The following is a 22,245-nucleotide window of genomic DNA, read 5'->3' on the forward strand; positions in this document are numbered from 1 at the left end:
CCCCCGGGGCTAACCTGGGCCCTGAGAGGGCGCGTTCACACTGGTCCGGGGTTCCTTCTCCCCCGAGAAACCAGAGCATTTGGACAATTGGGGTGAGCGACACTCAGGAACAGGACAAAGATGGCCATAGAGGCGTACTGAGCTGGTTCTATCCCTGGAACTTTAATCACAATAAAACAGGTCAAGGAAACTGCACTTGCACAGTTCTTGCAGCCTTTGGTTCTCTGCGGTCACCATGGCCAGCCCCTAGGCATCCTGCCCACTCCATGTCCCAGGTCCAGCAGTGACCTGTCTTTCAGTGCCCACTTAACTCCATTGATTCTGAGGCACTCTGTATATCAGCTGAGAGGGAATAGATGGATGTCTTATGCAAGGTGCTATTAAGGATAGGGCTCTCCAGAAATTGGATTTGGGGTTGGGGAGGCACATTTTCTAGCTCTAGCAATGTGATTTTGTTGAGAGCTCCCTTAGGAAACAGCAGAGGTCTTGGCACGAAGAGGGTCTGTTGTGGCCCCCTCTTTGTCCAGTACCGGCCCAAGTTAAACCCGTTGATCCAGACTTGGCCCTGTGGTGGAGGGAGGAGAGAAAAATAAATGGTCAGTTCTCAAGTGGGTAGAATCATCCCCTTTTGGGCTTTTAAACAGAGGACTAATTTCTGCTCCCCCTTCCATGATACTCCTGCCTTATCACCCCACCCTGACCACCACCATCAGCAATACCTTGGTCCATCCAGGTAGAAAAAGAAATGTGTCTCCAACTGAGTCTAAAATCGCAAACGTTGTGGAGTAGAAGGTGGGGCCAGAGGGAGTTTGAGAATGTGATCTTTTCAGCAATTGGTGGGGCAACCACCTCTTGACAAGCTTATCAACTTGCAGAGGGAACATCAGCCACTGGGTAAGGACTGTTTGCCCCAGAAGTGGTGGCTCTAATAGGCCCTGTGAAGAAGGCAAATGAAAATTCCCCATTCAATAACCTCTACGGCGAAACTGTCCCTCATCAAGCCCTGAGATGCAAGTAGTCGCCATGCCCAGATCCTCACAAGCCACCACTTTGCTAAGGACATGATTCTTGGTTCTTGTCCATCAGGCCGCTGTCTTTCCAGGGGAGTTTGGTCACTGAGGGTAGGGGGGTGAGGGGACGGGCAGAGCTAGCTCACCTTGAAGTCACTGTGGTTAGACCCGAAACTGAGCCTCCCCATGTTCTCCAGCAAGACATCCAGTTTGGCCCCCACCTCCCCCGTCAAAAATAGTTTGTGTCTCATGTTTCGTTCCAAAACACCATGAAATACCTGTGGGTAAGAGGATCTATGAGGGGAGGGCTCGGCATCTAGTTCCTGGCCAAACCAGGAAACCACATTGGGACACTTATTTGGAGGTGAAAGAGATTATAGCCTATTGGTCAGTTACCCATCCATTCCCGTGTCTTACCCTTAGTCAAACTTTCTCATCCCAGCTTATCCCGGGACTCCCTACAAATGTGGGCAGGCAGAGGGAGAGGTAGATGGGGGAATTTAAGGCTAACCGGTGCTCGGGAGGAAAGGAAAGTGGAGCTCACAAAGTAGCCTACAATTAGGTTCGTACCCCGTCCACCATCACGTAGGCACGGTCATGGGCTCCGTTGTTTGGCACCCAGAATTGTGTTGGCTCAAAAACAGTGTGGGTTAGATAGGTCCTGTACAACATAAAGCCATGGTCCTGGGTGTGGAAGAATAAGTACTCAAGATAAACAAATAAAAAATGATACTGTGGGGCAGATACAGAGCTTTGGGGGAGCGTTTGGCATAGCTGTTGAGGAAGGTTGTCTTACCCACCGGATGTGGGATTATGCCTTACCTGCTTGACCGCCTCAAAAGTCAAGGGCAAGTTTGAATGAATGGGCCCTCCGGGGCACAGGAAGTGCAGGAAATCCAGCAAATCTCCATCCTTAGCACAAAGGGGCAGTATCAGAATAAAAGGGAATTTGCAGAATAGAAGGCAGAACAGAAGAGGGTTATTTAGAGGATAATAGGGTAGAATCAGAAGAGATCGGGAGGACTTACCAGGTGCAGGGTCAAAGGTCCTAGCATCATCTTAGGGCTGGGGGGAGGTAAAGGTCCCAAGGGAATTTCCTGGAACTGAGCCCAGATTCTCTCAGGAGCCACAGAAAAACCATACAGCCCCTATTCCAAGACCCTAGCACAGGGTTCTTAAACGGGGGCCCAGGGAAGGGCTTCAGGGGTCACGAAGATCCTGTAATTTTGCACCTACTTGTACTTATCTCCCCAGGTAGTCCCATTTGGGCAATTGAGAAATGCTTCTATGGAATGCTTACAGGGCTCTGTGGCCCAGACAACCGCCAGTGATTTCTGGGGACCCTTTACAAACAATTTAGGTACTCCCCCCCCCAATTAATAAAAACCTTTGGCACTTAATGAAGTGGTAGGGCACCTGGCTGATGACATTTCGAACAGCAAAAAGCTTAGGTGTGACATCCCCTGCTTCAGATATTGGTGCATCATAGTCATAGCTGGTAGTAATTGGAAGGAAGCGTCCCTTTTCATCAGCACCTGGGATTGAACCAAGTTAATTAATTCACTATATCTAGGCACATGCAGACGATTCTGCCATCAGAGGGCGCAGTGGTGGCCATATCCAGCTTCTCTAGACTGCCCAATCTACCCAGCCCTCAGATTCAAATTCCTTGCTCCCTCCCTGCTTCCGCCCCAGAGACCATCTGGACTCACCATTCCAGTATCCAAAGTTGGTACCTCCGTGAAACATGTACCTAAAGTGGGGGAAGGTGGCAGGAATGGCACAAGCTAACCCATGAGTTCGTAATTCATCCCCAACACCCAGTTACAGAGTCAGATTGACCCCAGTGTCTCCGGTTACATGTTCACACTGGCTCCCAACTTCAGCATGTTCTCTAGCCCTTTGGTTACAGCAGTAACGGCCCGTGTGGAGTGGTTCCGGCCCCAGTAATCCAGCCAGCCGGTGTAGTACTCAGAGTTCACCTAGTGTGAAGCGAAAGGAACCGAGAGCAAGATAGGCACCAAGCTTAACCCACCCCCAACCCTGACTCTTGCCTTGACTGCCGCCTCTCTGGCTTCTCACCAATGGCCCGTGGGGTTCATAAAGCCTTTGCAGAGCAAAGATTTTGGTCATGTTGTCAGCTGCGGAAAGGAGGTACAGGCGAAAGATAAACATCACAGAAGAGGGGCCCCTTCCCCAGACTCCACTCCTAACCCTTGCTCAGGCGACCTGGGCCAAAATCTACAGTGGTATAGAGTCCCTCGAGGGAGCCACAGTGGAGTCCTTCAGGCCCGTCTGTGGTAAAGAGCAAGATCTTCTCCCCTAGGATTGCACGGAAGAGCCCAGCCAGGTGCCTCATGTATTTGATGTCGCAGGCCTTGTAGCTACCATATTCATTCTCCACCTGCAGAAGAAAGGGAGAATGGAGTTCAGCTATGAGGTGGAGAAGGTTAATGACCCCTGGCGTCTCCTTCCCACTGCCCAGGCAACTCTCCGCGGTACCTGAATGCTAATGATGTTGCCCCCATTGTGGTAGAGCCATGGATATATCTTGGGCAGCAAGACCTTGAACCAGGAGTCCACTGCAGCAAGGAAGTCTAAAGGAAGGAGCAGTGCTCTGCTCATTAGGACACCACCACCTCCACAGTTCCCACCCCCAGCACCGATGCTACAACTGCAATGCTGCCGGAACTCTGGGCCGCGGTTTACACTCCACCTGTCCACAACTAAATGGGGGACGCACTGACTCTTATGATGAGGAGCTCTCAACCCTGAGCGCCTGTGTATTTGCATGGCAATGAAATGGGAGCACAGGAAACCATAAAGCATGTTTCTTGTAAATATAGCTTTCCAATGGAAGAAAAATGTTAAACATATCTCATAAAACTATTACTCTGTAATCAACGTATGCTGGAGATTGCTATGAAGTAGCATGGGAATTCACAGAAATGCAGAACGTCTGGCCTGCACCTTGATGTTACTGACAGTCCAGATCATTTAAGTCATCAATTGAAAGATCATTCTATTAGGTATCATGCCTTACATTCTCAACTTCCACTTAGGATTTTTGTTGATTCATCCCCATGGTCTTCATGCATGTTATTACCTTTGCCTGATACTTTCTCCCCACCCTCCTTTACCTATCCAACTACAACTCAGTCTTCAGGTCTTAACTTATATTTCACATCCTCAAGAAAGCCTTTGATATCCCGGATTAGGGTAGATCCTCATTATACACTTTCATGTCACCTTGTACTTCTCTTTTAAGCACGTAACCAATTACGATTCAGCATTTATTTCTGTAAATGTTACCTGTTGGTTTCCCCCACTAGTGAACAGGAAGAAATTTTGTCAGGTTCTTTGTTTGGTCCCTATCACTGAGGACAATGCCTAGCAGATAGCAAAGGTGGATATGATGAAAGAAATATTAGAAGATATTTTTACATTTTTAGAATTTTTTTTTTTTTTTAGCAAAAGAGACTGACAGGAAGGGAGATGAGAAGCATCAATTATTCGTTGCAGCACCTTAGTTGTTCACTGATTGCTTTCTCATATGGGCCTTGGGGGGGCGGGTGCTCCAGCCAAGCCAGCGACTGCTTGTTCAAGTCAGTGACCACAGGGTCATGTCTATGATCCCACACTCAAGGTGGTGAGCCTGCGCTCAAGCCGGATGATGACCCAATGCTTAAGCTGGCAACCTCGGGGTCTTGAAGCTGGGCCCTCAGCATCCCAGGCCGATGCTCTATTCACTGTGCCACCGCCTGGTCAGGCTATTTTTATATTCTCAAAAGATTTAATTCCTTTATAGTTTGTGTTCTGTATGAAGGAAGTCTAGGTTTTATTGCTTTCTTTAATCCAAGCATCCATTAAATCTCACTCAATAAATATTTATGGGTGGTGACTAAGCACCAAGCACTGTTCTAGATGTTATGGATACAGAACAGAACAAAAAAGACAAAACTCTGCCTTGTGGAGTTTCCTTTCCAGTGAGGGAAGCAGATAATAAATAAGTAAAATATATAGCGAATTAAGGCCAAGGAGAAAAAATAAAGCAGAGAAGGGAGATATAAAATGGTGGTGTGCAGGAGTTTACATATTAGAAGGTGGCCCAGGAAAGGCCTCACTCTAAAGGTGATTGTGCAAGAAGGCCTGGTAGCTCTGAAGAAAACAGCAATGGGGCCATGTGAACAATGAAAAGAGTAGATGTCAGGGAGGTGACTGAGCCAATTAGGGAGGAACTAGTAGACCATTTTAAGGAATCTATGGTTCATATTCCAAATGGGATGAGAACATGTTGGAGAGGTTTAAGCAGAGAAATGACTTGATCTGATACATACAGTGTGTCCGTAAAGTCATGGTGCACTTTTGACAGGTCACAGGAAAGTAACAAGACAATAGAAATGTGAAATCTGCACCAAATAAAAGGAAAACCCTCCCAGTTTCTGTAGGATGATGTGGCAGCATGTGCGCATGTGCAGATGATGACATAACACCGTGTATACAGCGGAGCAGCCCACAGCCATGCCAGTCGAGATGTGGACGGTACAGAGGAAAGTTCAGTGTGTTCTATGGCTCGCTAAATTCGAATCCGTGACCAAAGTGCAACGTGAATATCGGCGTGTTTATAACATTTTTTTTTATGTGTACTTCATAATTTTAATAATCTTTTAGTCAAGTCCTATGACAATTATACCAACAAGTTTCCTCAAATAACCCTCCCCCTCACCACCCCCATGTTCTGCTTGTCCATATTCTCTTCACCCTTTCTTCTGCTATTATAGCTGGCATCTCTGGCTTATACCTGAAAGTAAAAAGCAATTCCAGGTTACAGAAAACTCAGTGGCCCTGCTCCATAGCCTGGCTGGCCCCTTGCTGAAAAAGTGGAGAAGCAGGAAGGACTCGTGGGTTGAGATCAGGCACTACCAGAAGCCCAGCTTGAGTTTTAAAAGCAGGGTCTTGGACATGTTCCTGGCAGATAAATCTTCACTGGCTTGGAGAACAGGAAGGACTATTTTACAAACACCACTGTGTTTGCATTTCTAGAGGCTAACCAGGCCAAGAGGACATCCTGGCAGTGCTTAACCACACACTCACTGCTGCAGTACTCACTGTCCCAATCCTTACTGGCAACAGGAGGGTTCTCTCAACCAGACCTCACACATCGAGGCTGGGGTGAGAGTGTCACAGGAGACCCACTCACCAAGTCAACATCCATTTGAGAAGGAGATTCAACCTCCGGAATGACATCTGTGATCATCTCACAGATTGTATCAGGAGATGTTTCCTCCACTGTCTGGGTCTCAGGGCTGGTGTTCATTGGCCTTTCAGGACTACTTTCATAACATTTCTTTCTTTATAACGAAGCGCCACCACATAGGAATAACATTACTCGGTGGGGTAAGCAGTTGAAGGAAACCAGCAGTTGAAGGAAACCGGCAGTTTGGTGGAGAAACTCCGTTCTGGTAGGCCATCAGTCAGTGACGAGTCTGTAGAGGCTACACAGGATAGCTACCTAAGGAGCCCTAAAAAATCCGTGCGTGAGCCCACATCGAACTGCACTGAATAGGTATGAAACTGGGAGAGTTTTCCTTTTATTTGGTGCAGATTTCACATTTCTATCGTCTTTTGTTGCTTTCCTGTGACCGGTCAAAAGTGCACCATGACTTTACGGACACACTGTACTTAAACATATTTTAACAGGATCATACTGACTGTTGTTATTGAGAACAGACTACATGGGAAAGGGCACTGAAGGGAAACCGGTTAGGAAGGTATTAAAACAATCCAGCTGAGAGAGATGGTTTCAACCGGGGTGGTGGCTATGGAGGTGACGAAAAGTAGTTGAATTCAATGTATTTTGAGAGTAAAGGACAGAATTGTCTGATGGATTGAATGTGGGGTGTGAGAGAAAGACAGGCATGAAGAATTATGCCATAGGGTTTAGTCTGACCAGTTGGAAAATAGAGTTGCCATTAACTGAGATGGGGAGACTGTAGGAATAACTGGTTTGGGAGGCAATAGCAAGAGCTTAGTTGTATCATTAAGACTTAGATTTCTCAATGCAGAAGACAAGTCAGCAGTTGAGTATATGTATTTGGAGGCTAAAGGAAAGTCCTGGAGATAACATATTTCAGAGTCATTAATTATTAGACGGAATTTAAAGCCATGCAAATGGATGAGATGATCCAGGGCTTGAACATATTATAGATAAAAAAGAGAAACATCCAAGGACTGAGCCCTGAAACATTCAAGCATCTAGCAGACAGGGAAATGGAGAACTCGTAAGAGACTGAGGGGTGGTGAGACAGACTGTGGGAGGAGGGGCAAATATCAGGTAAGTGTGGTATCATGGAAGCCAAGAAAAACCTATATTTTAAGGGAGAGTAATCAACTGTGCTGAATGGTGCTGGTCATGGAGGGTGAGGCCTGAGAAATCACCACAGTGTTAACAATAAAGAGGTCACGGTTTTCTTCGAGAAAAACGGAGATTGCATGTTGGTGGGCCACCAATACTTCATCATTTTAAACGTATTCATAGTCAGCTGAGTTTGATAAATTCCACAGGGGCTCCCCAGTACCCTAACAAGTGGAACAGCACCGGGACGGTCCTTAGCAGATAGAAGCATTTACCAGAGTGATCTTTTTAAAAGTTATAAATCAGATAAAATTACTTCCTTATTCTAATGATTTCTATTTTTTGTTTGTTTGTATTTTCTGAAGTTGGAAACCGGGAGGCAGTCAGACAGACTCCCGCATGCGCCTGACCAGGATCCACCTGGCACATCCACCAGGGGGCGATGCTCTGCCCATCTGGGGCGTCACTCTGTTGCAACCAGAGCCATTCTAGCGCCTGAGGCAGAGGCAAGAGACATCCTCAGTGCCCGGGCCAACTTTGCTCCAATGGAGCCTCGGCTGTGGGAGGGGAAGAGAGAGACAGAGAGGAAGGAGAGGGGAAGGGGTGGAGAAGCAGATGGGTGCTTCTCCTGTGTGCCCTGGCCGGGAATTGAACCCGGGACTCCTGCACACCAGGCCAACGCTCTACCACTGACCCAACCGGCCAGGGCTCTATTTGCACCTGAAATGAAGCCCAAACTCCTTGTAATATTGGGCATCTCAGAGCTTAATCTTGAGTTCTCTTCTGTTTTTTCTCTACACTCTTTTCCTAGGTGATGTCTCAGTACCCATGAATTTAAGTAGCATCTTTAGATTGATTCCCAAATTTATATCTTTAACTCAGACCTCCCCCTAAGCTCTACACTCACACATCCTATTGCTTAATATCCTCACTTGAGTATGAAGTGATAAAAATTGAACTATTTTGCCTGACCAGGCGGTGGCGCAGTGGATAGAGCGTCGGACTGGGATGTGGAAGGACCCAGGTTCGAGACCCCAGGATAGCCAGTTTGAGCATGGGCTCATCTGGCTTGAGCAAAAAAGCTCACTAGCATGGACCCAAGGTCACTGGCTCGAGCGGGGGTTACTCAGTGTGCTGAAGGCCCATGGTCAGGGCACATATGAGAAAGCAATCAATGAACAACTACGGTGTCGCAACAAAAAACTGATGATTGATGCTTCTCATCTCTCTCCGTTCCTGTCCCTATCTATCCCTCTATCTGACTCTCTCTCTGTCCCTGTAAAAATAAAATAAATAAATAAATAAATAAAATACTTAAAAAAAAATTGAACTATTTTCTCCCAAAAAATTGTTCCCTTGCCATTCCTCGTCCTCTGTGTCTTCTCCTGTCAGTAAACGGCACCACCATTCTGACTGGCCGGAAGCTTCACTCCTCTTTCCCGACCCTCCTCACACTGCCCACCCCTGTCCTTTCCAGCAAAGTCTATCAACCAAAGGAAGGTCCTGGAGATGACATATTTCAGAGTCATTATTAGAGGGAATTTATTTATTTATTTATTTATTTATTTATTTATTCATTTTAGAGAGAAAGAGAGCGAGAGAGAGAAAGGGAGGAGCAGGAAGCATCAACTCCCATATGTGCCTTGACCAGGCAAGCCCAGGGTTTCGAACCAGCAACCTCAGTGTTCCAGTTCGATGCTTTATCCACTGCGCCACCACAGGTCAGGCTATTAGAGGGAATTTAAAGCCATGCAAATGGATGAGATGATCCAGGGCTTGAACATATTACAGATAAAGAAGAGAAACATCCAAGGACTGAGCCCTAAAACATTCAAGCATTTAGCTGGTGACTTTATCTCCAACCTGGACCTCAATTCTGCTCTCTTCTTTCCATTTCTACCACCATCACCTTTGTCCAGGAACCATCATCTCCTTAACTACAGGCTTAGTCTCCCAATTGATTTCTCCACCATCACCCTTACTCTCCTCAATCCATTCTCCACCTGCACGCTAAAGTAATCTGAAAACAAATCCGATCGTGTCACATCTCTGGTTAAACTCTCAGTGACTCTTTACCGTGCTAAGAATAAAGTACAAACCTCTTACAAGGTCCTGCATCAGTAGTCCCTACGTATCTCTAATTTCACATCATACCACTCTCCCCCTTACCCACTATGGTCCAGCCATGCTGGCCTCAACTATGCCATGTTCTTCCCCATCTCTGCGCCTTAGAATATACTGTCCCCTCTACCTGGTCGTTCTCACTTCACTCTTCATATAACCAGAACTTTTCCTTCCTTAGAGTAAAATGAATGTCACCTTTTCAGAAAAGCCTTTCCTGACCTCCCTACCTAAAAGAGGCCTCCTCTATTGTCTACTATCTCAACTCCCTGTCTATTTTCTTTTTTTTTTTTAATATTTTATTTATTTTTAATTTTTTTCATTTTTCCGAAGCTGGAAACGGGGAGGCGGTCAGACAGACTCCCGCATGCGCCCTACCGGGATCGACCCGGCATGCCCACCAGGGGGCGATGTTCTGCCCCTCTGGGGTGTCGTTCTGTTGGGTCCAGAGCCATTCTAGCGCCTGAGGCAGAGGCCACAGAGCCATCCCCAGCGCCCGGGCCATCTTTGCTCCAATGGAGCCTCGCTGCGGGAGGGGAAGAGAGAGACAGAGAGGAAGGAGAGGGGGAGGGGTGGAGAAGCAAATGGGCGCCTCTCTTGTGTGCCCTGGCCGGGAATCGAACCCGGGACTCCTGCACGCCAGGCCAACGCTCTACTGCTGAGCCAACCGGCCAGGGCCCCTGTCTATTTTCTTGTGTGGCATTTTTACAACTTTCTACAACTTTCTACAGTCTTTTTTTTTTTTTTTTTTTTTCATTTTAGAGAGGAGAGAGAGAAAGGGAGAGAGAGAGAGAGAGAGAGAGAGAGAGAGAAAGAAGGTGGGGAGGAGCTGGAAGCATCAATTCCCATATGTGCCTTGACCAGGCAAGCCCAGGGTTTCGAATCGGCGACCTCAGCATTTCCAGGTCGACACTTTATCCACTGCGCCACCACAGGTCAGGCCAAACTTTCAATAATATTACAGGTTTTTGGTTTCTTCAAAAATCTGTTTCTTTCACTACATTATAAGATCCATTGCACAGGGACTGGGTCTGTCAGGTTCCTTGGCTTCTAGCATCCTGCTGGGCATGAAGGAAGCACTCAATATATATGTGAATGAATGAACTCCAATTTGGGGATGATCTCTTCAGCTTTGGGCACCCAAATGACCCATTTTGTAACCGCTGTTCACTTTTTTCTTTGTTAAATCTTCTGTCTCAACTCACCTGGATCTGAGGTTCTCAGTTGAATATTAGGTTTACGAAGCAACCAGGCTGGGAGACCCCCCTGAGATAAACATAAAGACAACAAAGAAGCATGTAGTTCTGTTGTCTAAGAAGTTAAATATAGTGCTAGAAGTGGCCCCAGTGAATGGGTAGAAGGGAGTAGCCTAGGAACCCCACACGGGTGGCTTTGTTCTGTCCCTTCTCCAGCTAACTCACCATATCCCACTCCGCACAGATGTAAGGTCCTGGTCTCAGTATAACCAACAGGTTCGCTAAAGTTGTCTCATTCAGAAATGCAATGAGATCCCGGCTGCCATTAAAGTTATACACCCCAGGCTCTGGCTCATGGTAGTTCCAGGGCACATAACTGAGAAAGGAAGAGGTTAACAGGGCCCAAGGCGGGCATGCAGAGATGCCTGGGAGGCATAAGAGCTCCTGGCCTTACAGGGAATCTCCAGGAAGCTGCTGGAAGGAGGGCCTGCCCCATGGGTTTCCCACCCTTGGCCTGGAAGCCCTTGAAGCTCTCTCTAACCCCTCTTCATACCCAGCCAGTCTTCCTATCCCCACCCCCATTTTAAGGTGGTAGTAAGAAGAGTAAATCCCACTCCTCTGTGGCTCTCTTGAGCCCTTCTTACAACTGTATGGTGTTGAGGCCACTCATATGCATCTTGAAAAGCCGGTCTGCCCAAAGCACCCGAGGTACCCGAAAGTAGTGCAGGCTGCCAGACACATAGCGGAATGGCGTCCCGTCCAAGAGGAATCTGTCATTATCCCGATCCACCACGAATGACCGAGCGTCTGCCTGCAAAGGGAGAGACCGTGCTTAGCACTCAGCAGAGGCCTGGAGGAGGGGCGGGGGGGAGTGTCAGCATCTGCCAAGAGCAGAAGAGATGGAAATAGCTCTGCCCAGTGTTTCATTTTCACTTTCTCTCCTACGCCAGACCTGATCCGGCCTCACCACAGGCTAGTTCAATCCTCTTTTCTTACCTGGGACGGCGGCGGCGGCATCAGCAGCAGCAGCAGCAGCAGCAGCAGCAGCAGCAGGGAGGGAAGACAGAGCGGCTTCTTGGGAGCCATGGCGCTTAGACGGCGGTCCAACTGTCACGTGGCAGATTCCTGGGAGGGAACCTCCGTGAGCAAGGAGGGGCGGAGACCACCTCAAGTTGCCAGGCAATTAGCCCGGACTTTGTCTTCCGCTATTCTACTAGTTTACAAAATCCTTTGCGTCTTGAACCAGCTTTATCAGCGTCACCGGAGAGCTCGTTATTAAGGCAGAGTCTGAGGTCCTACCTCAGGCTTATACAATCAGAATTTGTATTTTAACAAGATTCCCAGGTGATCGTCAGCACATTCAAAATTGAGAAGCAGTGCTCTACCATCCATACTAAGTTCCCTAAGAATTGGGAGTGCCTTGTCCATCTTGAATCCTCAGCTTCTAACACAGGACCTACACATAGCAGGTTAAATCTGGATGAATGTCCTAAGGTGGGGTGGGGTGGGGGCTAAAACAGGTTCAGAAACAAGGGAAACTGTAGGTAAATCTTCCCCAGTGATATGTAAGGGGGGAGGTGGGTTACAAAAGAGATATTTTTCCTGAAGAGCCCTATTTCAGCAAAAGACACCATCCAGGACATCCATCTGCTTTGGATGTGTGCCCCTTCCAATTTACCCCTTCCTGTCAATTTACCCCAAGAGATGTCAAGGACAACTGCTTGGTGCCAAGGCTTGGGAATTTGTGAATTTCCATTACTCTTGCCTTCACAGTCCCAAGCCTGGGATGTGAGGAGTAGGGTAATAAAAATGATAATAGTATTACTTCTGTTTGACATTTACTGAGAGCTATGCATCAGATATTGTGCTAGGCACCTCCATATAATTTAATCTTCAAACAACTCCATGGGGAAGATAATTATCATTTGCATTTTACAGACGAGGAAATTGAGTGACAAATATTAAGTAGCTTGTGCAAAGTTACACAACTAGTTTAGTGGAGTTGGGATCTGAACTAGGCAGTTTGGCCTCATGGTTCATGCACTTAACCTTAGATATTAGTATAGCTATTCTGTAGATAGAGAAAGTGAGGTTAAATAATTTGTCCGAGGTCATACAGCTAGAAGACTATTATTACGACACATTTAGACCTTAGCCTGAGCTCTTAACCAGTGCAACTAGAGTAGTGGGATATAGGCCAGAGTCCCCAGGGTTGTAGTGATCAGAGCTCCTGGAGTCCAGGTCGCCAGCACCGACCCCTCCCTGCATCCTCCCATCCACCCCCAGGATGGACTGTAGTCGGTCACCCAGCGCGCCAGAGGTATGAGGCCTCCTACCTCCCGCATTGGGAAATGGAGGTCCTGGGGCCTCAAGGCGAGCCCGGCTTTGCTCCCCCTTGGCGTAAGTGCTTGCGTCTGACCCCTACTGAATGAAGGCCAGGTATCTAACCCTCACCCGGGTCCTGGGACCCGTCCTCCCGCAGATCTCGCCCGCCCACTGCTGGTCAGCTCCGCGCCCCCACATCATCCGGATGCCAGGAGGTTGCTAGGATACCGCGGGCCGTTACGCCGGCGCGGAATGATGACGCAACTACTACTTCCGGTCGCTGCGCGTCCCTCCTGCCCGAGCCAGGTCAGTGGGGAAGCTGGGCTGACTTAGCCCGGGTCTACGCGCTGAGGCCGGGGGGTGGGTTCTGCAAGGGATGGGCATTCTCCGTCAGCTACCCTACGCCCTGCCTTTGCGTCCTGACGGGCATGGGAGCAGGGGCCGCCCGAACGTGGGCTGGTGGTGGAAGAAGCGGTCTGGTAATCGCTGCGTAGTCTGAGGCTTTAAGGCACCTGATCCCAGCCTTCTTGGAGATGGTATCGCCAGGTCCCGTTTCCTCTAGATTCCGAAACCGGGCCTGCGCTGTCCACAGTAGTACTTCAGGGATCATCTGGACTGTGCCCGACCCACGATCCTACCGTTCTTTTCCTTCCAGCATGATCCTCTGGGGCCCCAGCGCATCGCGTAGAAGAGCCCACTCAACCTGGACGAACCCTCTGGCAGCCTCAGACCATCCTTGAGGAGGATGAGTGAGACATTATGGGCCACGCGCTGTGTATCTGCTCTCCGGGCACTGTCATCATTGACAATAAGCGCTACCTCTTCATCCAGAAACTGGGGGAGGGGTGAGTTTGGAAATCATTAGTCCCCAGGGTTATGGTGATCGAAAGACAGCAGTCTGCACATGATAGGGGCTCACAAAGGTATTTATTCTATAACCTATCGTTGAAGTCACCTGACAGAGCTAGTGACATGATAGTCAAGAAAGAGTAGATTCCCGAGCCAGTTTCCTAATCCACCTTGTGTGACCTTGATAAACCATGGTTTCTTCATCTGCTTAATGGAGATAATTACTATTCTGCATCGCTGATGGAGCTGTGAGGATTAAATGAGATAATGCATATAAAATGTGTCACCTGTGCCTGATTCACAGTGCTTAATAAATGTTGACTATTCTTAATGTTTATTGAGCATCTCTCATTTGCAGAGCACTGGGTTATGACCACAGGACTTCAAAAATTGCTATGCCCCACCTCTTGAGTTCAAAGTATAATGATCTTCAGACTTCTCTTAGAGCCACATCTTGGGAGGGTTTCTAGCAAATAGGAAAGATAACCCCCTGTTCTCCCCAGGGAATTCCTCTGGGTCCAAGAAATGTGGGAGATGACCATGGTCCTTCACTGACCCCTTTGGCCCACAGTGGGTTCAGCTATGTGGACCTAGTGGAGGGGTTACATGATGGACACTTCTACGCCCTGAAGCGAATCCTGTGTCACGAGCAGCAGGACTGGGAGGAGGCCCAACGAGAAGCAGACATGCATCGCCTCTTCCATCACCCCAACATCCTTCACCTCGTGGCTTATTGTCTGAGGGAGCGGGGCACTAAACATGAGGCCTGGCTGCTGCTACCCTTCTTCAAGGTCAGAAAGTCTCCTGGCTGTGGAGGGGTTGCAACAGAGCCACCAACCAAGGGCTGTGTGAACAGTCAAGTATGTTGGGAAGCAAAGGCTATGTCCTGGATTTGACCACTTCAGATTTGGAGTTTAGAGGAATCCAAATGGGACTGTGGAGTGTAGTGTGTGTGGTGAAAAGGGTGATAGGCTTTTGACATAAGGAAGGAGTTAGGATTAGGGAGCAGAGGCTCAAAAAACAACTGGGGATACTTGTGTTGCAGAGAGGTACACTGTGGAGTGAGATTGAAAAGCTGAAAGACAAAGGCAACTTCTTGACTGAAGATGAGATCCTTCAGCTGCTGCTGGGTATCTGCAGAGGCCTGGAGGCCATTCATGCCCAGGGTTATGCCCACAGGTCAGTAGGAGGGCCCTGTGACTTTCTGGCACAGAAAGGAAGAGCCCCACCAAAAGAAATGAGAGGTCTCACCTCTCCTCCCAAGGAACAGCACATCTGATTCTTTTTCCCCCTGTGATTCTCTGTCCAGGGATGCTCATGGGTCATTTCCACTTCCCAACAGGGACCTGAAGCCCACCAATATCTTGCTTGGAGATGAGGGGCAGCCAGTTTTGATGGATCTGGGTTCCATGAATCAAGCATGCATCCATGTGGAGGGCTCCCGCCAGGCCCTGGCCCTGCAGGTAGGAGTCTCCAGTTTCCTTTGCCCGCCTCTTCCCCACCCCTGACCCTTGCTGGTGCATGCCACAGTTTGGTCACATGACCATAACCTGTGCCTCATTCTGAGCTCTGTGGCCACTGTTCCAGGACTGGGCAGCCCAGCGGTGCACCATTTCCTACCGGGCCCCAGAGCTCTTCTCCGTGCAGAGCCACTGTGTCATCGATGAGCGGACTGATGTCTGGGTGAGGAGCTTGTGGGTGGGACTCTGGGTGGGGAGGAGTGCTGCTCTGTCCCTGCTGTGGAGTAGAGGAGCAGGTCTTTGGTTCCAGTGCATGGCACCCCAGCAACCATGTATGTCCCCATCACCCTCAACTTCCTTCCTGGGAACTGTTGCTGACACTGTACTCAATAGCTCAGGAAGTGGTATAACCCTTCCCTTTGAACAGGGTTGGTACAACTAAGTGTCAGGGCTGAAAACAATGGCTAAGCAAGGGGGGCAGAGGCATCCAGCTAACTGGCAGTTTCTCTGGGCCCTGGTGGTATGTGGTTGAAGTCAGCATAGTCCTTTTAGCTTATGCAGTCTCCTCTCACTACAGTATTGAAAGTTATCACCTCCATTTGTCCCCTCCCATGGAATAATCAAGTTATGCTCAGTCCCTAGGCTGTGTGCTGTATGCTATGATGTTTGGGGAAGGTCCTTACGACATGGTGTTTCAGAAGGGTGATAGTGTGGCCCTGGCTGTGCAGAACCAGCTCAGCATCCCACAAAGCCCCAGGTGAGCAATAGAAGGGCACCAAGCACTTCAGACTCTCCTTAACGTTGTTGGAGGTGGAGTCTTGGTGTGGCGGATGGGTGCCCCTCAGCCACCCTGCCCCCCTCCCCACACAGGCATTCTTCAGCACTGCGGCAGCTGCTGGCCTCAATGATGACTGTGGACCCCCAGCAACGCCCTCACATTCCTCTCCTCCTCAGTCAGCTGGAGGCACTGCAACCCCCAGCTCCGGGCCAGCACGCTACCCAAATCTGAACCAACCAGTGGCCATGTAGAGGTGGCCCCTGTGCCTTGGAAAGAGGCCCCCGTTCCTCACTGGAGTCTCCATCCTTTCTATGCAGACCTGTTCTCCTATAACTGAGGGCAAGGGGGTGGGGAGACTGAAACCAGTCCTCTGTTTCTGCTGTTCTCTTACCTCAGAACAAATGGACAGGGAGTCTGAGTTGGGGTGTGTGAGGGGAGGGGGGGAGGGGAAAGGGAAACTGATAAAATTTGGTAAAGGCTCTGCACAGGACTGCTGAGCTTACATCATGATCTGGCTCCAAATCTTGGAGCAGGAGAATGTATAAATAGAATAAATTGGAAGCCGTTTGGTGTGAATCTTAGTCTCTCTGTTCCTGGAGTGAGAGAAGAGATGCGAGGGGCCCAAAGGCCAGCTGCCATTTCTAGGCAACAGCCTGGAAAGAAGAGGGACTGGTCTAGGATCAGGATGGCATGACTTCATCATTCCACGCGAGGAAGCAGTATCCTTACCTTAAATCTGGCTGGTTGGCAATGGGCCGTTCTTCTAACTTGTCTTAGTTAAAAACTTAAAGCCGTTATGCCAAGAACAGCTGCTTCAATGCCAAGAACTGGGACCAGGGTCCCTTAAAGGCACAGTCAGCCCATTCTCTCCTTCATTCCCAGGGGTGGGTAGCTCAGTCAGAGCAGCCCAGCCGGTTTGCCGGGAAGGGCTTCTGGGTGGAGGCACCTGAGGAAGTTTTGGGACAGCTACGTAACAGGTCTCCCAACCTCAGCCTGGGGGCAAAGCGTGGAGGTGGCAGCCATTTTGGCCTCCAGTCTGTCCCAGATGGTTTTAGCTCACACATGGTTAATGATTACTGGAGCCAGTGTGGTGTGGCAGTATCCAGCCTCCACTTCCTGCCTACCCTGCTGAGTAAACAGGGGCCCTGCCTCTTCACTGGGCTTGAAACCTGTTCCCCAGGGAAGGGCACAGCGTCCCTGAATCACAGGGAGGGGAGGCAAGGGTAGGGTTGGCATCTCCTGCTCCTGAGATTGAAGCTTCTTTCCCCCAACCCTTCCCACCTCTACATGCTGAGGTCAGTGTGGGTCCTGCGGTGCCTATTAGCAAAGTTGAAAATTTCCCCAGGGCCCTGGCAAGAGGTCCCCACCAGCTAGCACAGAGGCTGAGGCCAGAAAGAAAGCACAAACCAGGGAAACGACCTGACTTTTAATGGCACGGCCTTAGGCCCCAGCACAGACAGCAAGACAGCTATGCAAAGCTGCTGGGAGGTGCAGTGACATAAACAACTCTAGGAGATGGCCCTGTTCCCTCCCATCCCCCAAGCTTATGACTAGGCTCCATGCCAAAGAACTCTGGGCCAGCTCAGCCCATTCCCAATCCCTCATAACAGAGGCACCTGGGCCAAGCCTTGCTTCCAGAGCCGGCGAATGCAGAGCAGCAGCAAGAATAGGGTGCTAGTCTAACTCAATTACAGAAACTGCTGGGCTTAAATTCCTACTTGTCTTAGTAGGAGGAAAGGAAGTAGAAACTCATATCCTTCAATATCTTGTGGCTGGACAGACAGGTCAAGGATTCAGTCCTCATTTCCTCGCTATCCTGGGTGCCCTGGAGGATCTTACATCAAGGTCTCTGGGTCTTGTTTCCTGGGCCTGGCAAGGGCTCCTTGGCAGCTCCCAACTTCAGCCATGGAAGGAAAAGGGTCATGAGCAGCAAACTGAGGGCAGCGGCGGCAGCAGCAGCAATAATAGCAATAGCAGCAACACAAAGAGGAAGGCAGCAGAAGCTCAAGTACTCACAGAGGGAACAAGAAACCGTGCAAGGAGACTGTTTATTTCGAAAGGATTTTGCAATAAACATAGTGGGCTCCAGGCAGCTGGTCTATTCTTCTCCTTCATCCTCATCCTCATAGGAATCAATGCCCACTTCCTCGTAATCCTTCTCCAGGGCAGCCATATCCTCCCGGGCCTCGGAGAACTCACCCTCCTCCATGCCCTCACCCACATACCAGTGCACAAATGCCCTCTTGGCATACATCAGGTCGAACTTGTGGTCCAGACGGGCCCAGGCCTCGGCGATGGCGGTCGTGTTGCTCAGCATGCACACGGCACGCTGCACCTTGGCCAGGTCACCTCCGGGCACCACGGTGGGTGGCTGATAGTTGATGCCAACCTTGAAGCCTGTGGGGCACCAGTCCACGAATTGAATACTGCGCTTGGTCTTGATGGCAGCGATGGCGGCGTTGACATCCTTGGGCACCACGTCTCCACGGTACAGCAGGCAGCAGGCCATGTACTTGCCATGACGAGGATCACACTTCACCATCTGGTTGGCAGGCTCGAAGCAGGCGTTGGTGATCTCTGCCACTGACAGCTGCTCGTGGTATGCCTTCTCTGCAGAGATGACTGGCGCATAGGTGGCCAGGGGGAAGTGGATACGTGGGTAGGGCACCAGGTTGGTCTGGAACTCGGTCAGGTCCACGTTGAGGGCCCCATCAAAGCGCAGGGAAGCTGTGATGGAGGAGACGATCTGGCTGATGAGGCGATTAAGGTTGGTGTAGGTGGGGCGCTCGATGTCCAGGTTGCGACGGCAGATGTCATAGATGGCTTCGTTGTCCACCATGAAGGCACAGTCTGAGTGCTCCAGGGTGGTGTGGGTGGTCAGGATGGAGTTGTAGGGCTCCACCACAGCTGTGGACACCTGGGGGGCTGGGTAGATGGAGAACTCCAGCTTGGATTTCTTGCCATAGTCAACAGAGAGCCTCTCCATCAGGAGCGAGGTGAAGCCGGAGCCGGTGCCCCCGCCAAAGCTGTGGAAGACCAGGAAGCCCTGGAGGCCTGTGCACTGGTCAGACTGAAAGGCAAGAAAGAGAAAGAGCAGTGTAGGTGGGTGGGGCCTGAGGAACTCTATTGTCTGGCTCCACAAATGCCTCAACATCTCAGGAGCCAGGGCAAAGGTGAATGAGTACTCTGGGTTCTGGAGTAGCAGCATCTCTGGAACATGTACGATTAGAGATGGCTTCCTGAAAAGACCTGGGAAATAAATGTTCCTGACCATTAGCATCATCTTAAAAGCTCCTTCTCTTCCCTTCCCTGCCAGACTCACCAGCTTACGGATCCGGTCCAGTACTGGGTCAATGATCTCCTTGCCAATGGTATAGTGACCACGGGCATAGTTGTTTGCGGCATCCTCTTTCCCAGTGATGAGCTGCTCTGGGTGGAAGAGCTGCCGGTATGGGCCATTTCGGATCTCATCTGCAAAAGCATAAACCACATTGTCAGGGCCCAAACCACAAGGCTGTGCTCAGAAGGACCGCCCTCCTCAGTGTGGTAGCTGCAGTCAGATATGTGGAAGAGCACATCCTTCTGCCAGTTTTAGATACCAATGTGTGAGAAAAACCCAGACCTGCTGTCCAGGCCCTCCTACGATTAGATTGCCTTCTTTCAATTCAAACTGGGCAAGGAGTTTTCAGGGCCAGGAAAACCAGGTCTAGATACCCCATCTCCAGAAGGAAGCTTAGAATCACATTCCAGTCCCCTTAATTTCACCCTCTTCTTCCTCTCACCAATTACAGTGGGCTCCAAGTCCACAAAAACTGCCCGGGGCACGTGCTTTCCAGCACCGGTTTCACAGAAGAAGGTGGTGAAGGAGTCGTCTCCTCCACCAATGGTCTTGTCACTGGGCATCTGCCCATCAGGCTGAATCCCATGTTCCAGACAGTAGAGCTCCCAGCAGGCATTGCCCATCTGGACACCTGCCTGCCCCACATGGACTGAGATGCATTCACGCTGAGGGGTAAAGAGAGGGGACACAGCATAAGCCGCACATCCATAAGTCCTCACTCATAAACCTCTCCCACCCTATCACCCATCAGTTAGGATGACCATTTGACAAACGTGGAGGCTTGGGGCTGGACAGAGGTCAGAAAAGGCTGGCAGCCTGCCCAGGCTCCCCAACTGGAGGCACCAGTGGGGCAGGGCAGGCCCTTAGCCTGTCTCTCCATGGGGACCTTGTCAAGTAAGAGCTGTGGCGCCACATGACCCTGCCACCTTCACAGGATACTCAGGGAGGATGGGGAGGGCAAGTGCATATAAGACACTGCAGAAAGTGAGACAAGGACAAGCGGCTTTTCAGCTGTTCCCGATTCCTACTCCCACAAAACCAGCTTCTCTAGAGCCTGAGAAAAGACAGGTTTTCCAGACCTATGAGTTTATAGCTAGAGGACCCCACATGATTACCTGTTTGCTTTGAGGACAAACAACTAAAATTTCCTATATCCCTCCCCCTCTTTCTTTCCTATGGGCTGCAGAGGTATCTCAGCCTTCCAGTCTGGCATTAACTGACCAAATGCCATCAGGATGTCCTCTCCCCCACCTTTAAATCCCATCTGGCTCTGGGGATCAATCCCATCTGGCTCCTTGCCCCCCCCCCCCGGGTGTCTACCGCCTTCATCCAAGGCGACAGCCCTCAGGAAAATAGCGATAATGCTGGTGAGCGCAGTGTGCAGGTGCGGGAAATAAGGGTTGTGAGCACTGGGGCTGTCGCTGCCCTAGGCTAGTCCATGCCAGTCCGAAAGTAACCCCTGAAGTGCCAAAGCGGTGCGGAGCGGGGCCGCGCAGCTTCCCTGCCCAACACCGAAATGGCGGGGTGATGGCTTCCAAATACTCAGAAAAGGAAGAGGAACCTGCGGTGAGGCCCCAGAGGTAACCCGCCTTGCCCCGAGCAGGACGAGCGCCATCCTGCACCTCGGCCCTGTATTCGCCCCCTTTCTAGATTCTTTTCAATTACATCCCAACGGAACGCGAGGATTGGATTTCGGCCTCGGTTCCTGGGCTATAAATACCATCCCCCTACATACACCTCTTTTCCCTCCCCCCAACCTGGCCTGGGCCCGCGCTCCCGCTCGGCGACAGCTGTCTCTGCCCGTCCGCGCAGCCGGGCTCAGGCTGGAGAGGGGCCGACCACCCGCACGAGACCGAACCCCACTGCTGGCTCAGAAGCGGGGTGCTGAGTCACGGTGGGGGGAGGCTGAGGGTGGGAGGGATGCACACTCAGTCGGAGGAAAGGGGGATGCCGGACCAAGTAACCTGACCCCTGCCATCTCCTTGCGCCAAGCACGTGTGCGGTTGGTTCCAGGGACTGGGTGAGAGGAGGCCAGCAGCGGAGGGCAGCCAAGCGGGTCTCCCTCACCCGCGGGACCTGGGCGCGGGACCGCGTGACTCCCCACAGGAGGATTAGGGCACAAATGCTTGGCAGAGCACGAGGGGATTCCCCGGAGGGCTCCTCTCTGCTGGGGAGTAATCCCACTCCGCCCTGCCCTTCCTCTAGCCTTCAAAAGCGGGCAGCACGGCTCGGCCCAAGTCAGCAGGGCAGGGAGGGGGTGGGGGCAATGCCAACACCCGCGCGCCTCCTCGGGACCCGGAACGTCAGGGGCAGGGCCTGTAACAGCTCGGGAAGAAGCGCCCCTGAAGGAGAGCGGTAAGTAAGGGGCCGGCAAGACCCCGGCGGGGCCGCACTCACCATGGCTAGCAGGGCGGTGGGTCTCACGCAGAGTCCAGGCGACGGGTCTCAGTGAGAAGTGCGCTAGCTGCAGTGCCGCACCGCTCTTATAGGCGGGGGCGGGGCGGCGCGCCCGGTCGCCCACTAGACGCCGAGCGGCCCGGAGGCCACGCCCCGAGGGGCAGGCGGGCCCGAGGGGCGGGGCCAGGGCGGGCCCCTCCTCCCCGCCCCCGCGGGGCGGCCGGGTTCCTCACCTGTCCGACGTGCGTGAAGAGTAGCAACCTGGGCTTTAACCCCTTGCTCCAGGTTTTGAGCGCACACTCCGGGCTCTCGAGCTTCACTGCACGTACGCAAGGCGCGGTGCCAGGACGCGCCTCGCCGGCACCTGCGTCAAGCGGACGCCGGTCGCTCAGGTGTTCTGCCTTAGGCTGGGGT

At 50.9% G+C, this 22,245-nt stretch overlaps 3 protein-coding genes across 5 annotated transcripts; 1 reads left to right on the plus strand and 2 right to left on the minus strand.

Moving 5' to 3' along the window:
• Positions 1–295: 295 nt before the first annotated feature.
• GLB1L (galactosidase beta 1 like) lies at positions 296–13,172 on the minus strand. Of its 2 annotated transcripts, XM_066345774.1 has the most exons (17): positions 13,019–13,171; positions 11,679–11,807; positions 11,327–11,493; positions 10,908–11,058; positions 10,692–10,752; positions 3,513–3,607; positions 3,240–3,414; positions 3,093–3,151; positions 2,871–2,992; positions 2,723–2,763; positions 2,427–2,545; positions 2,039–2,113; positions 1,833–1,922; positions 1,581–1,694; positions 1,157–1,288; positions 720–935; positions 296–565 (listed from the first exon to the last, which is right to left on the minus strand). In XM_066345774.1, the coding sequence occupies exons 2-17, from the start codon at positions 11,766–11,768 to the stop codon at positions 296–298; spliced, it is 1,977 nt and encodes a 658-aa protein (XP_066201871.1). In that variant the 5' UTR covers positions 11,769–11,807; positions 13,019–13,171. The 2 variants fall into 2 exon arrangements, with proteins under 2 accessions (XP_066201871.1, XP_066201872.1); XM_066345775.1 differs by lacking the exon at positions 2,039–2,113 and having other exon boundaries at positions 13,019–13,172.
• Positions 13,173–13,184: 12 nt separating this feature from the next.
• Positions 13,185–16,670, plus strand: STK16 (serine/threonine kinase 16). 2 transcript variants are annotated; one of them, XM_066345777.1, is made up of 8 exons: positions 13,185–13,313; positions 13,663–13,852; positions 14,428–14,647; positions 14,902–15,035; positions 15,199–15,319; positions 15,444–15,539; positions 15,952–16,073; positions 16,187–16,670. In XM_066345777.1, the coding sequence occupies exons 2-8, from the start codon at positions 13,767–13,769 to the stop codon at positions 16,323–16,325; spliced, it is 918 nt and encodes a 305-aa protein (XP_066201874.1). In that variant the 5' UTR covers positions 13,185–13,313; positions 13,663–13,766; the 3' UTR covers positions 16,326–16,670. The 2 variants fall into 2 exon arrangements, with proteins under 2 accessions (XP_066201874.1, XP_066201875.1); XM_066345778.1 differs by lacking the exon at positions 13,185–13,313 and adding an exon at positions 13,338–13,367.
• Positions 16,671–18,123: 1,453 nt separating this feature from the next.
• Positions 18,124–22,022, minus strand: TUBA4A (tubulin alpha 4a). Its single transcript, XM_066345776.1, has 4 exons — positions 21,832–22,022; positions 19,877–20,099; positions 19,417–19,565; positions 18,124–19,164 (listed from the first exon to the last, which is right to left on the minus strand). The coding sequence occupies exons 1-4, from the start codon at positions 21,832–21,834 to the stop codon at positions 18,193–18,195; spliced, it is 1,347 nt and encodes a 448-aa protein (XP_066201873.1). The 5' UTR covers positions 21,835–22,022; the 3' UTR covers positions 18,124–18,192.
• Positions 22,023–22,245: the final 223 nt, after the last annotated feature.

The sequence above is a fragment of the Saccopteryx leptura genome, chromosome 7 (assembly GCF_036850995.1).
Source record: "Saccopteryx leptura isolate mSacLep1 chromosome 7, mSacLep1_pri_phased_curated, whole genome shotgun sequence".
NCBI classification, from domain to species: Eukaryota; Metazoa; Chordata; class Mammalia; order Chiroptera; family Emballonuridae; genus Saccopteryx; species Saccopteryx leptura.

Excerpts from the sequence above, each read along its gene's own strand:
- TUBA4A (XM_066345776.1), bottom strand. Across the intron at positions 19,566-19,876 it reads CTTGGAGCCCACTGTAATTG|ATGAGATCCGAAATGGCCCA; the intron begins GTGAGAGGAAGA and ends ATGCTTTTGCAG. Across the intron at positions 19,165-19,416 it reads TGGACCGGATCCGTAAGCTG|TCTGACCAGTGCACAGGCCT; the intron begins GTGAGTCTGGCA and ends CTTGCCTTTCAG.
- STK16 (XM_066345777.1), top strand. The coding sequence starts at position 13,767 with ATGGGCCACGCGCTGTGTATCTGCTCTCCGGGCACTGTCATCATTGAC. Across the intron at positions 15,320-15,443 it reads GCCAGGCCCTGGCCCTGCAG|GACTGGGCAGCCCAGCGGTG; the intron begins GTAGGAGTCTCC and ends CCACTGTTCCAG. Across the intron at positions 15,540-15,951 it reads ATGAGCGGACTGATGTCTGG|TCCCTAGGCTGTGTGCTGTA; the intron begins GTGAGGAGCTTG and ends AGTTATGCTCAG.
- GLB1L (XM_066345774.1), bottom strand. The coding sequence starts at position 11,768 with ATGGCTCCCAAGAAGCCGCTCTGTCTTCCCTCCCTGCTGCTGCTGCTG. Across the intron at positions 3,152-3,239 it reads CACTGTAGATTTTGGCCCAG|CTGACAACATGACCAAAATC; the intron begins GTCGCCTGAGCA and ends TCCTTTCCGCAG. Across the intron at positions 2,546-2,722 it reads CAACTTTGGATACTGGAATG|GTGCTGATGAAAAGGGACGC; the intron begins GTGAGTCCAGAT and ends GTTCAATCCCAG.